The sequence below is a fragment of the Triturus cristatus genome, chromosome 4_1 (genome assembly GCF_964204655.1).
Source record: "Triturus cristatus chromosome 4_1, aTriCri1.1, whole genome shotgun sequence".
NCBI lineage: Eukaryota > Metazoa > Chordata > Amphibia > Caudata > Salamandridae > Triturus > Triturus cristatus.
The window spans coordinates 919,991,470-920,004,120 of record NC_140585.1 but is presented as its reverse complement, the minus strand read 5'-3'; the positions used below and the strand labels follow the sequence as shown (position 1 = coordinate 920,004,120).

The 12,651-nt window shown below is 41.9% G+C and overlaps 1 protein-coding gene across 8 annotated transcripts in view; it reads left to right on the top strand.

Annotated features, from left to right (window-relative positions):
• Positions 1 to 12,651, top strand: part of SBF1 (SET binding factor 1) — a 1,208,265-nt gene that overhangs the window by 815,500 nt on the left and 380,114 nt on the right. For all 8 annotated transcript variants that reach the window (XM_085653743.1, XM_085653740.1, XM_085653741.1 and 5 more), the window contains 2 exons: positions 11,001 to 11,208; positions 11,680 to 11,876. In XM_085653743.1, coding sequence (XP_085509869.1) covers positions 11,001 to 11,208; positions 11,680 to 11,876 — 405 coding nt within the window. The remainder of the gene's footprint in view (positions 1 to 11,000; positions 11,209 to 11,679; positions 11,877 to 12,651) is intronic.

The following is a 12,651-nucleotide window of genomic DNA, read 5'->3' as shown; positions in this document are numbered from 1 at the left end:
AGTCACTAGAGAGACCCAATGGATATTTTAAATGAGAGAGACTGTCAAGAATTTTCTGAGAGACTAGAAATTTAAATGGTACAAGATATTGGGAGTTAATCAAGGAGAAGGACACAAAATAAAGGAAGCAAAATAAGAAATTGGAAGAGAAAGCATTAGTGAAACTAGGGCAGTTTAGAAAAGAAGAGGTGAATGGCGAAGCTAGTTGCTTGGCTAACAGAAAGAAAGGTAGCTATTTTAATTTTGTATTATTATTTTGTTTCTCACCCACACATATCTGTTTTCTTTCCTTTGAGGACTATGCGGGTGGGAGAATAGTCTACTTCAGATATTAGCTTGGTCAGCCTGAAAGAGAGAAAATGGCAGGCCCCTGTGAGGGAAATCATTTTTATTCTGCAAGACAATTATATGAACAATGTTATTACCAGTAACATGTTTTCTCATGTCCGACCATTGTTGTATTATTTAAAAAAAGAAAAAACTCCCACAAGTTCAATGTATCTAAGTGAGCTGCCAGGCTAGCGACAATGGAAAACTGACACTGCTCCTTTAAGAAAGCACATACCAGCAATATCCCATCAATGCTTGTCAGTGGCAGTTGCTTCACTTGTTTTCTCAGCTCCTGTTAGCTCTGATTTTTTGCTTTTTTCCTAGAAAAAAGTTTTAATAGTTGTCTTAATGTGATATGACTTCATTCAGGAACATGTTCCTAAGTGTTTTCTGTCAGAGTGTGTTATGCTCCTCAGAATGCCCTTTAATTTGTACAAGTACCCATCCATTGACAGACAAAAAGGCCAAAAGAGGCACAGCCTGTCTGTGTATTGTTTGCCTTGTGGACACTCATCTTCCATGTGGGAGCAAATTTTGCGAGAAGATTTTAAGAAGAACTCTAAGGGACAGCGAGAACATCAGACTCCATATCAAAGAGGAACAGAGATGATGTCAGAAATCACTGCATGAAATATTCAGTGTTTGGAGAATCACTTTATCTTAGCCTAGACTACCATCTCTGTGGACTTACCCCGAGGGAGACCCAGAAAAATGTCAAGGTAGCAGAGTCATCACCTTACCAGGACTGGTAGAGCTGCCGCTTGTTGACAGTTGAAGATCGGTTTGCCTTCAAGGGATCCTAGATCTACGTCATTGATTTTGGAGCACAGTAAATTCTTGAAGTCTGTTTTCCTCTTGGATAAAGAAATTGAAGTTTAGTTGACCTCTTCCAGCCCGTGACTCTGAATATTCTAGGGCATACTCTCCATCTAGAGAATCTCTTTATGAGCTTCCAAATGATATGTTTTGTCATAGATTTTTAGAGTGTTTTTTAGATTTGTACTAAGGTTCATTAGGTATTTAGGGAGTAGCTGCTAATTACTTGCTCTTCGTGGGCGATTTTATTCTTTATCTTGTGATGGTATTTTAGGGTAGATATATTATCTTATGTTATTTACCTCCTAAGCGTTTGCACTAAGGGCATGAAGGACATTTAATTATCTTGTACTGTACATTATATTGCTATGTTTTTAATTTGAAGAGTTTTTTTTAATTTTGGATTCCACTTAGGAGTCCCTGATGTTTTGTTGGGAAGGAATATTTTCTGTGTTCATTTTATCAAAATAGAATCCTTTTTTTTAATTTTTTTTTAATTTTTTTTGTCCTCATGTGCTACTTTCCACCCGTTCTTCCTTTGTACCGCCCTAGGGTGTAATTTATCTTATAATTAAGGAGACTTGCCAAACAGAAAGCAGAAGGAGAGAAGATACAAGATCTTCACTCAAACTTTCCAAGCAAAATTCTCCAGAAGATAAAAAGCGACTTAATCATAGGACTGGATTTCCATCATTACAATACTTCGAAATCTGAAGAAAACCTCACCCAACCCATCACCCATAATGATAAAAAAATAACAACCAAAATCTATGCTTCTTTTTCAGGGGAACTACCATGTCCAGTTTACCAATGTCTCTCATGGCTCTAATCCACATCAAATCAGTAGGGGGGTCAGGAGAAACCCAAAGTTTACAAATTTCCCTGCAGGCCAACAATATAGCGTAAAACACCAATTTTGTACTGTTATCCAAGCCCTTAGCTTGTAGATCCAATCTACCTGTAATAATACTTTCAGGGCTTACCTCAATCTTTTGCTTGAGAATAACTGACAAACAGTTACTTACAGCATCCCAGAAGATCTTGATCGCCGGACATGTTACAAACATGTGGATATCGTCCTCATTTAAACTGTGACATTTAGGGCATCTTACATTACCACCTTCTTTAAATTTTGCCAGCCGTTTTGGAGACCAATACGCCCTGTGGAGAGTGAACAAGTGGTTTCTTCTTAAATTCGCAGGTTTCACCAACTTATATAGTATCAACATAGTTACTTGCCATTGATCTTCTGTCGCAATCCTCGGCAAGCTCTCTCCCCAGAGAATTTCCGGCAATAGAAAGGGGCCATCTTCCAGTTCAATTATAGCCCAATACCACGTTGCCACTTCTTTTTTTAAAGCAACCTTCCGATGCCAGTTTCTCCTCAAAGTCATTGTGACGTCCAATAAGATGGTTTTTCCCAATAGCCCAACTTTGAATCTGGAGATATTTGAATTTGGAAAACTTAGAACCCCAACATAAATCGCATTCAGACCATGGCAACAAATAACCATCAACGAATAACTCCCCCCCCATTTCTGGGGACCTTCTGATTTTAAAGTCTTTGCCAGTGCATCATCTGACCAGCTTGGGGCACCCGGAGTTTCCCAAATTGGTGCATTCACACTAAAGTAGGGAATTTTTGTGGCCCGTCTGACCCGATACCAAACCATAGCCAGGTCTCTTAAAACCTTCAATCTTACTATTTTGAAAAATTTTGGGTCTGAAAATTTGTACATAAAGCCGACCTGTTTGACCCCCTCGATACTTAACAAAATCGAAAGTAGTTCCCCTATCACTGAGCTACCTGGAGTTCCCAAGAGCATTCTATAATTTTTAAGCAAAAAAGCCCAGGAATAAATTTGAAAGTCCGGAGCTGCCAATCCTCCCTTAACATGTTTTCTCCTTATCTTCTTCCATGATAACCTAGACCCCTTAGAAGACCAAATAAATGACCCAATCTCACTTTGCAGCTTTGCCAACCCCTTTTTCTCAAACATCAAAGGGATAGAATCAAATAAAAAAGTTAACTTAGGCAGCACGGCCATCTTAATCAAATTAGCTCGACCAAAAATAGTAAGTGGGAGATGACTCCAGCCTTTCATTAGACTAGAAATGTCTTTCCTAATTTTTGCCAAGTTAATTGTTGCAATTTGTGAGATATCCTGTGTTATTTGAACGCCCAAATATCTAATCTGTTTTTTCGTGGTTATAGAATCTGTTGCCAGATTCCAAGACATAATATCCGTTTTATCAGCGTTTAAACGGTAACCTGAAACCAATCCGAAATTATTTGTAATTGTTTCTATCATAGGCAATGCTTGGTTCAAGTCTGATGTTAAAATAACTATGTCATCGGCATAAAGACCAATCTTCCTAGTCCAACCCTGAAATCTAAAAGAAGGAATGTCATCTGTCTCCCTAATTCTACAGGCCAACGGTTCAATGTATAAGTCGAACAAAAGAGGGGATAGCGGACAGCCTTGCCTCGTTCCCCTCATTACCTTAATATTTTTGGTTAGAACTCCATTCACTAATACTCTTGAGGTAGGAGATTGATATAGAGATACTAAAGATTGGCTAAAGTTTTTCCCCAATCTAAGGTGCATAATTACAGCCTTCAAAAAAGTCCAATTAACACGATCAAAAGCCTTAGCGGCGTCTAAAGCAATAATCGCCAAAGGGAGCTTTCGATCAATCGCAACATCAATACTTGTTATTAGGGAAAAAGTTAATTCTTTAAGAAACCTGCCCTTAATGAACCCCTTTTGATCTTCATGAACTATTCTGGGGATCACCTTAGCCAACCTATCTGCTAAAATCTTTGCATAAAGTTTATAATCACTATTTAAAAGTGAAATTGGTCTGTATGAATCCATATACCTTGGTGATTTCCCAGGTTTAGGGATAACAATAATATTAGCTTGGTTCCAAGAGGCAGGAAGCTCTACATTGCCTCGAAAAACCCCATTAAATACCTTTAATAGTAACGATGATAAGCTGCTAGATAGAAATTTATACACCTCCACCGGAAGGCCATCTGGACCAGGTGCTTTGCCCTTCTTAGCTAATTTAATAACCAAATCTAGTTCCCTTTGATATATCTCTTGATCCAACATATTTTGTAAATCGTCAGTCAAAGGTTGTAAAAATTTTAACCACTCGTCTATCACCTTCATATCGGGGACCAAATCTTCCCTATATACCTCTACATAATAATTAAAGAAGGCATCCACAATATCCTTGGTCTCTGTCACTATATCACCTGATGGTTCTACTTTCACTTCTTTAATTATATTCCTAATCCTATCTGTCCTAGCTGTCCAGGCAAGTAATTTACTTGTTCCCTCCCCGTATTGAAAATGAGCAAATGTACTAGCTTCCCATTTCTCTTTTACCCGATTGTTGACAACATAAGTTAATTTCTCTTTCAGGTCCAACAATTTTTGGATAATCTCATCCTTTTGTAAACTATCCCTGTTGGCCATAGCTGCTTCACCCTGTCTAATTTCTTGTTCTAAACTTTCAACCTCAGAGAAATATTTCCTTCTTTTACTAGCACCAATCGCACCTAATCTACCTCGCAAAAAAGCCTTAGTCGTTTCCCAAACAATGTCCAGCCTAGCCGTGCCCAAATTTTGTTCAATAAAGATTTCAAGTTCCTGCTGAAGAGACTGCATTGTCACCTGATCATATAAGACTGTACGATCCAGCCTCCATACTGACTCCGATTCGCAAATTCCAGTCACAAGCTCTAAAATGACCGCCGAGTGGTCAGATAAATGTACTCCAGCATGCATACTTCTTTTTACTTTTCCCAATAGTCTTGCATCCAATAAGAAATAATCTATTCTAGATTTATGGCGATATTTTTTATTTAAAAAAGTATATCCGACATTCTGACCTGCCCTCAGTCGCCATACGTCACACAAGCCAAATTGCTCCATCAAGCCTCTTACTTTAGAGGCCGTTTTACTATTTACATGAGCTCTACTGGTCGCTGACCGATCTAGCCTAGGATCTAATATTGTATTAAAGTCTCCAGCAAAAACTACAAAACCCGTAAAAGTCAACATCTCCTTGGCTAACTCGTCCAATGAGCCTACGTCGTCTTGATTTGGGCCGTAATACCCACTAACATTGTATAATAGGCCAGCGATCCTGATATTTACTATCAACCACCTACCCTTGATATCTGCCTTTTTCTCTTCAATCTGGCAGTTTAATCCCTTCCTAACCAACAATAAGATACCCCTTGTTACAATTGTCTGTGGGGTATAAAACACAAAATCTAACCACCGGAGTACACCAATAAATTTTTTACTCTCTACCTCAGTTAAGTGAGACTCTTGGAGAATAATAATATTTGCTGGAGAATCTTTCAAATATCTCATAATCCTATCTCTCCTGGATTTAACCCTCAGGCCATTTACATTCCATGACATCCAAATAATTTGATCTATCTTACCCGTAATCATCCTTACCCCAGTTTGCTGTCTCCACCACCCAGATGCTAAAGTAGCTCATGAGAACTGTTTTAAAGTTTAATGCCCCCTGCAACCCTCCCAGTACCCCTACCCCCAACCCTAACCCTCCCAACTTCCTGCCTCCCAACCCCTGAGGCCACACCCGGGAAAACCCACCCAATAACATTAGGCCCATCCTAGGCCCGTCGAGTGCCAAGTCTGGTGGACGTGCTGGATCTATCACCTCAATTTATTACATCAATAATCTGTAACGACGTTGATATTTATAAACCTCCGGACTGATCTCCGGCCTGACAAAGTTCCAAAAAACTATCAGCCTCTTCTACATCTCTAAAAAAAAATGCATCTTATTGTTCCACATGACTTTCAAAAACGCCGGAAATTTTAACTGCACCGTGGCTCCCAACTTTCAAAAAGGTTAAATCCTCTTACCCAGCTCCCATTGTCTATTCGCAGTCACCACCGAGAGGTCCGACCTAATCTCAATTCTTACATCACCAACAGTTAGAAGACCCTTCTTTAACGCAACCGCTAAAATGTCTCCTTTAGCCCATACGTCAAAAAATTAATCAATATCTTTCTAGGCTTCGAGCGATTTGGATTCAATCTAAAAGGGTCACGATGTACCCTCTATATATCCTGCGAAATTTCTTCTTCAGTTTCCTTGAGCTGTAGCTCCGTTTTTAATAAATGGACAATAAAGCCCTTTAAGTCATCTCCTTCCATTCCTTCTGGAAGCCTCAAAATGTTTAAATTATTTCTGCGCTGCATATTCTCCAATCTTTCCAAACGCTCCTCGTAGGCCTTTTCTCTAACTTTAACCTGTGCTAGCTCTTTACAATTTTCATCAAGTTTGTCGTGAATCACCTTTACCTCCGTCTCAAGAGAAGCTGTACGCAGGTTCAACTCGTCAAATTTAGCTTCCAACTGGCCGACTGCCTCCCTGATTCCATCCTGCTTAACCTTAGATTCTTCAAAACCCTTATGCATGTCTAAATCGAGCTTCTTTAACAAAGCAATGACAACAGTGTCTGTATGAGCCTCATCCGAGATATCTTCCACCCTCAAAGAATTATCCTGTGGGCCGGAACTATCAGCCATAACGACGGAGTCAGTCTGTCTCAAACTATCTGTTGGGACACCCAGAACTTCATCTTCTCCCAAAACCTGACTTCCTGCCTCCATCTCCAAAGACTTATATCTATTTGGAGACAGGTAATCAGCCCAGTCGTCTAAACTGCCTTTGGAGTCCGCTAAATCTGATTCGCTTTTAATTTTTTCGAGACCAGCCAAATCTAGTAAACCCTTGCCTCTCGAGAGTACTAGAGTCTTAGGGACCGGTTTGAAATATGCGTTTAGGGAGGGGTTAAAAGTGGTATTCTTTCCTGATGCCCCAGGTTTGTGAGCTTGCCGAATATGTTTTTTCGTACTACTGGAGATTTTACTAGCTAATTGTGTACCCCCACCATCTCCCACCTCTACCTGACCTACACTTCTAAGCGCGTAATGTTTGTTTGTTTTTTGCGATAATTTTGTCTTCAATTTGGAGCAAATGTCTGCCCCCCCACCCTTTACCACTCGCCTGCTAGAAGAAGTACCAGAAATTAAGGTCCCCCTAGCTTGCAACAAATCAGCTTGAATTTCAATCGAGGAGATAAGTTTCACTGCTTGCTCGCTAGCGGCTCCCCTTCCCACTGCCCCACCTGCACTAAACTGAATGCTAGAAGCCGCCCGCCTCCCTCTACCTTGCTCGATAACAGCGCGACTCCAGCGTCCGGACCCTGCTACTCCGCTTGCTGCTATGGAATGCTCCTCCGTCGGCTTGTCTAGGAGCCCCACCTCCGTAGCAGGCGGGTACACAGGTGAGTTTTCCTCAGCCGTAGCGTTCGCCATGCACCACCGATTAATTTACTCAAATTTTACTGAGGTTCTAGCCCGTGTTGCAGGGGCATTACACAAGCATACCGCAAGCTCTCTAAACCACCCCCAACGCCGCCTCACCACTCGATTCACTCTCGTCCGCTCGCTCTGCCTGCCGCTGCGGACTCCAGCGTCCGGACCCTGCTACTCCGTTTACTCCGCTTGCCGCTATGGAATGCTCCTCCGTCGGCTAGTCTAGGAGCCCCGCCTCCGTAGCGGGTGGGTACACAGGTGAGTTTTCCTCAGCCGTAGCGATCACCATGCACCGCCGATTAATTTACAAATTTTACTGAAGTTCGAGCCCGTGTTGCAGGGACATTACATAAACATACTGGAAGCTCTCTAAATTATCACCAACGCCGTTTCACCGCTCGATTCACTCTCGTCCAGCACGCCACTCACAGCACTCCCGACCAGTCTCCCTAGCTGGCCGCCATGTTTTCCCCCCAATAGTTCGAAGATGACGTATCAATAGAATCCTTTTTATTGTGTTGTTGGTTTCTTAGTTTATGTGGACCTCCACGGAGTTCCGTAATCATAAAATAAATGAAATAGAGAAGTCCTGCCTGCTATTATGCTCACTGATTTGCCTCCTTAGTGAAAATTCTTCCCTTTGATGCACTTTCGAACTTTTGCAAGAATGCCCCTCCGTATGCACTGTTCCTTTTCTGTCACAGAGGCCTGTTCTTCCAGCACCTTCATTTCCTTTGAGTGGCCTGATAATTCCTCCTGCTTACATTGATCCAGTGGTCCTTTCTCCAGCATGGTCTTGTTCTTGTAGGCACAGATCATTTGGATTACCTTCAAGGAGAAGTTCTCACTGGAGATCACATACTCCTAGAGGTCTCCACTGTACCTGTAGACGAAGATGACCCTCTGATCAGGTCTCACGGACTCCAACCACTTTGTTACCCTCCCCCGGGTGATATTCCTCTCCATCCAGAGTATAACTAGTAGATGACATTAATACTTTCCATGAAGTCCTAAGCAGAGACTCAGATAAGCTAAAAATATACCCATGCCAATAACACCAGCAAAGACCACTGTCATTTTTGAAGCAGCTCCTCATAAGTTTAAATCTCTTTCTAGGATTTTGTGAGTGTCATACATTCTGAAGGCTACCATGGACCACTTCCGAGCTTTGATGTCAGCAAAGTCTGCGTCCGCATGCCTTTTGAAGAAATACTGACCACCTGATCTAGACTCTGAATTTATCTGAAATGATCATCTCCCAGATTCACTCATTGTTTTAGCAGGAATGAAAGGGCATGCCACTGCCCCTTTGTCTACAGTTCCACTGGACAAAAAGATCAAATGCATGGATTCAGTGTGGTGCAAAATGGTATGGCGCATTGGTTATTTCAATGAAAGCAGCAAGTGTGGCTGCTCTGCTTGGGTGATAGGACTGATCTTTCTGGGGATCCCTAGAGATTCACTGACTATACTCCCATCAATGGGAAAATATTGAGAAAATGATGTTATCAAACTAAATAATCAGAACAGCTGTGGACTTGTTCGATATGGCAGCACATTCTTTCTGCCCTGGCTTGGCAGTGAGAAATTCTAACTGGTTGTTCGACTGATCTAAAACCTGACGTGCATTTTCAAACTTTCTATCTCAGGCAACACTTTCTTCATATCCTATGCGGATAAAGAAGTTCACAAAATTAAATCGGAGATGAAGACATTGAAAGCAGTTGGAGAAGAGGAAGGATTACAGAAACCCTCAATATACTCAACAAAAGGTTCATCCCCCTCAATGGCTTCAGCAACAATACCAGCAGGACTAACATCACCAACTGCGGCATCAGTCAAGAGAAAATGGAGATCACTAGCCTCTGCAGCTGCAGAAAAATTCCCAAAAGAAACAATTGCTCCCTTTTTCCCCACCTCTAGTTGGGGGAAGTATCATGAAACATATGTGAGAGTGGCAAAAGATAACATCCGACAGATCAGTGCAGTAGATTGTGCAGTATTGCAACAATTAGTTTTTAAAGCTCCTCCTCCTGCAGTTGCTTAATAAGATCTAATAATCTCTCGCCAGAAACAAATACAGCATGAGGTGAACATCTTGTTGCATAAGCAAGCAGTGGAGAAAGCTGCCAATTGTGGTTTGAAAAAAGGGACCCAAACACAAATTCAAGCCCATTCTCAAAATTAGCCAGCAGAGGAATTAAATAAAGAAAAATTCAGAATGCTGGCCCTCCACCGGATCTATGTTCAACTACTATAATCACAATGGAGCCCTACTGTCCATTGAAGGGTTTTTCTTCCCATTCGGTTGCTTGGAAAACTGTAGGTTTTCCTTGGATAGCCCTCACCCACCAGGGTTTCTCCTTGTTGGCATACTTCATCATTGGGTTCTTCCCGTTTACCTGCGAAACAGGGCATGCCGCGACCTGCATGTTACATGGGAGCACTTTTTCTTTGTAAGATTATGAGTTAGATGAATTAAAAGGTGGGAGTGTGGATGGGGGAGGAACATTAAAAATACCTGGCTAGCAGGAAAGGATTCTTTATTCGTGCCTCAATACGGTATGATTAAAATATGGGGAAAGCTTAGGGAACCTAAAGGGAGCAATTTACCTCAGTTCCGCTGGTTAACATGTTTCTAGCCCTACCCCAAGGCTATTATTCAGGACCAAGAGTATATGCTCCCTGATACCACTCCTGTATATTCTCTTAGGAAAAGTTTGTGAGGAAAACCAAATAATTTGATATATACTTACAGCACCAAATGGTGTTTGTATCAGGAAAAGCTGCCACTGAGAGGGTATTATGAGATACTTGTGAAGTATACCTCCTCAAAGGAGTAGTGTCTGTCTTCCAGGCTTTCTAAGCTGCAGCTTCAGTAGTCACGTTGCTTTGTTTTTCTCACGTTTTCCTTTACAAAGGAATTTGAAAGAGTTTTTCTTGACACTTTTACACATTTAGGGACTGTTTTGATTTATAATTAGCTTCTTTTTTAATACAAAATATGCAAACATACAGGGTGCATTAGGCTATTATAAAAGAATTGGGGTTTTTTACAAATTGGCTTTTCAAGAAGAAAATTATACATCTATATTTTGTAATGTCTGCTCTGGGGATCCTGCATGTAAGCAGCACTGTTCATTGCTTCTGATTTCAATGGAGATTCATTTCTCAGAGGCAGAACTAGGAATACAGGTAAGTAACTTTTCCCTGCTCAAAACCTATTCACCCTGGTTCCGTTATTTTGGAGCTCATCATGGATTGGGTGTCTGAGTTAGCAAGTTTCACACACATTATGACCAAATTCCTTAGTGTTTAAAAAATAGCTAAAAGATGAACAGTGCATGTTCTTGGATTGTCTATGACTTTCAGGAGCGATGTTCATCAATGCTATTGTGTATGGGCTTTGAAATCATAATTTTATTTCAAAGCCTTATGAATGACTGGCTTCACCTTATGTTTATTTTGATCTAGTATCGGAGGACCTAGACAGGAGCACCATGACCACTTCCACCACCATCAAACCCTCTGACAAGATGACAATGAGCCACGTTGTGGAACGAGCTTGTTGCCGGGACTACCAGAGAATGGGGTTGGGTACGCTGAGTAATAGCCTCACAAGATCAAAGACTGAGCCCTTCAGAATCTCCACAGTGAACCGAATGTATGCCATCTGCAGAAGGTAAGTTGCAAAATCATTCATATTTATGAAGTAGCCACTGCCTGCTGTGCTGCAACTTGATGAAGGAACACCACCACACTCTTTGAATTTCAGGGTACCATTTGTTGTCCAGCCACTGCTGTGGGTGATGTACTCTACATCACACTTCTTTAAAAAATAAAGTGTGACTCCTGGCGGTTCAGATGTAAAGGGAAGGTTGGCGAGTGGCAGAATACAAAGTTTACTGAATTGCCTTCACCACCGTAGTGATATCCCCAAACTGAGTTCTATTCATGATGTGATTGATTCACAGGACAGTGGGGTTGGGTGTCTCAATGCCCTCTGTTACTTTTGTAAGTCTTAAAAAAATAATTTGATAGTTATGATTTGTGACGAGCAGGTGCACCATCTTGCCCTCTTGTGATGCTAAATTGTGAGACTATTAAAGAAAATACATTCTTTGAACTATGTTATGTCTGCATTCTTCTTCAGTTACCCAGGACTACTGATCGTCCCTCAGAGCATTCAGGACAACACAATTCAGAAGATTTCCCGTTGCTACCGGCAAAACCGATTTCCAGTTATCTGCTGGAGAAACTCGCGCACCAAGGCTGTCCTCTTGAGATCGGGGGGCCTGCACGGAAAAGGAGTTGTGGGGCTGTTCAAGTCCCAGAACGCTCAAGCTGCAGGTAATAAGGACCTTTGATGCCCATGTATGTACATAATGACTACATTGCAACAAATGCATAAACTTTATGTTCGAGGCATATGAGCTGCAGATCACACACTGTGCGTAGATCGCCATCTGGTGTTGGGCCCGATGTTTGCACTTTGTTGTTGTATTGGAACAAGTCTTTGGAAGTCACGAGATAGGTGACTCCTGTGGACAAAAGTGCACATGGGCATCGACTCCATCTGCAGATTCTTTTTTTCTCCATCTTCAGATTGTTTTTTTCGCCATCGGGCTCGGATGTGTTCGGCGCGCTCCAGCTCGGTTTCGTTACCATTCTACCTTTCGACGCGCAATCCTTCACCCATTCTTCGGTATGGTTTCGATCGCGTTTCCCATTTGACGCGCATCTCTCCAAACTTGAATTCTTCGATTCCGATAGTCGACGCAGGCCTTCGGGCCTAGCTGCGCCATTAGGCCTTTGGCTCATGGAAAGACTCCTTTCAAAAGTGTCCTCAATGTGGATCCAAGTTTCCACACGCCAATCTTCACGAAGGGTGTGTAACCTCTGCCTTTCGCCCGAGCACGAGGCCAAAGACTGTCCAGCTTGTGCCTCTTTCCGTTTAAAGAAGACAATTCAGGATCGTCGAGCTCGAAGAAGCATGGCTCGATCTTCAACATTGATACCGGGCGATATCTTCCAAGAAGGCATCAATGTACCGGAGCAGGAGCAGATCGAATAGGGCAACATTAGCGACTCTGACGTCGAAGACATCACTCCAGGGCAGCGGGTC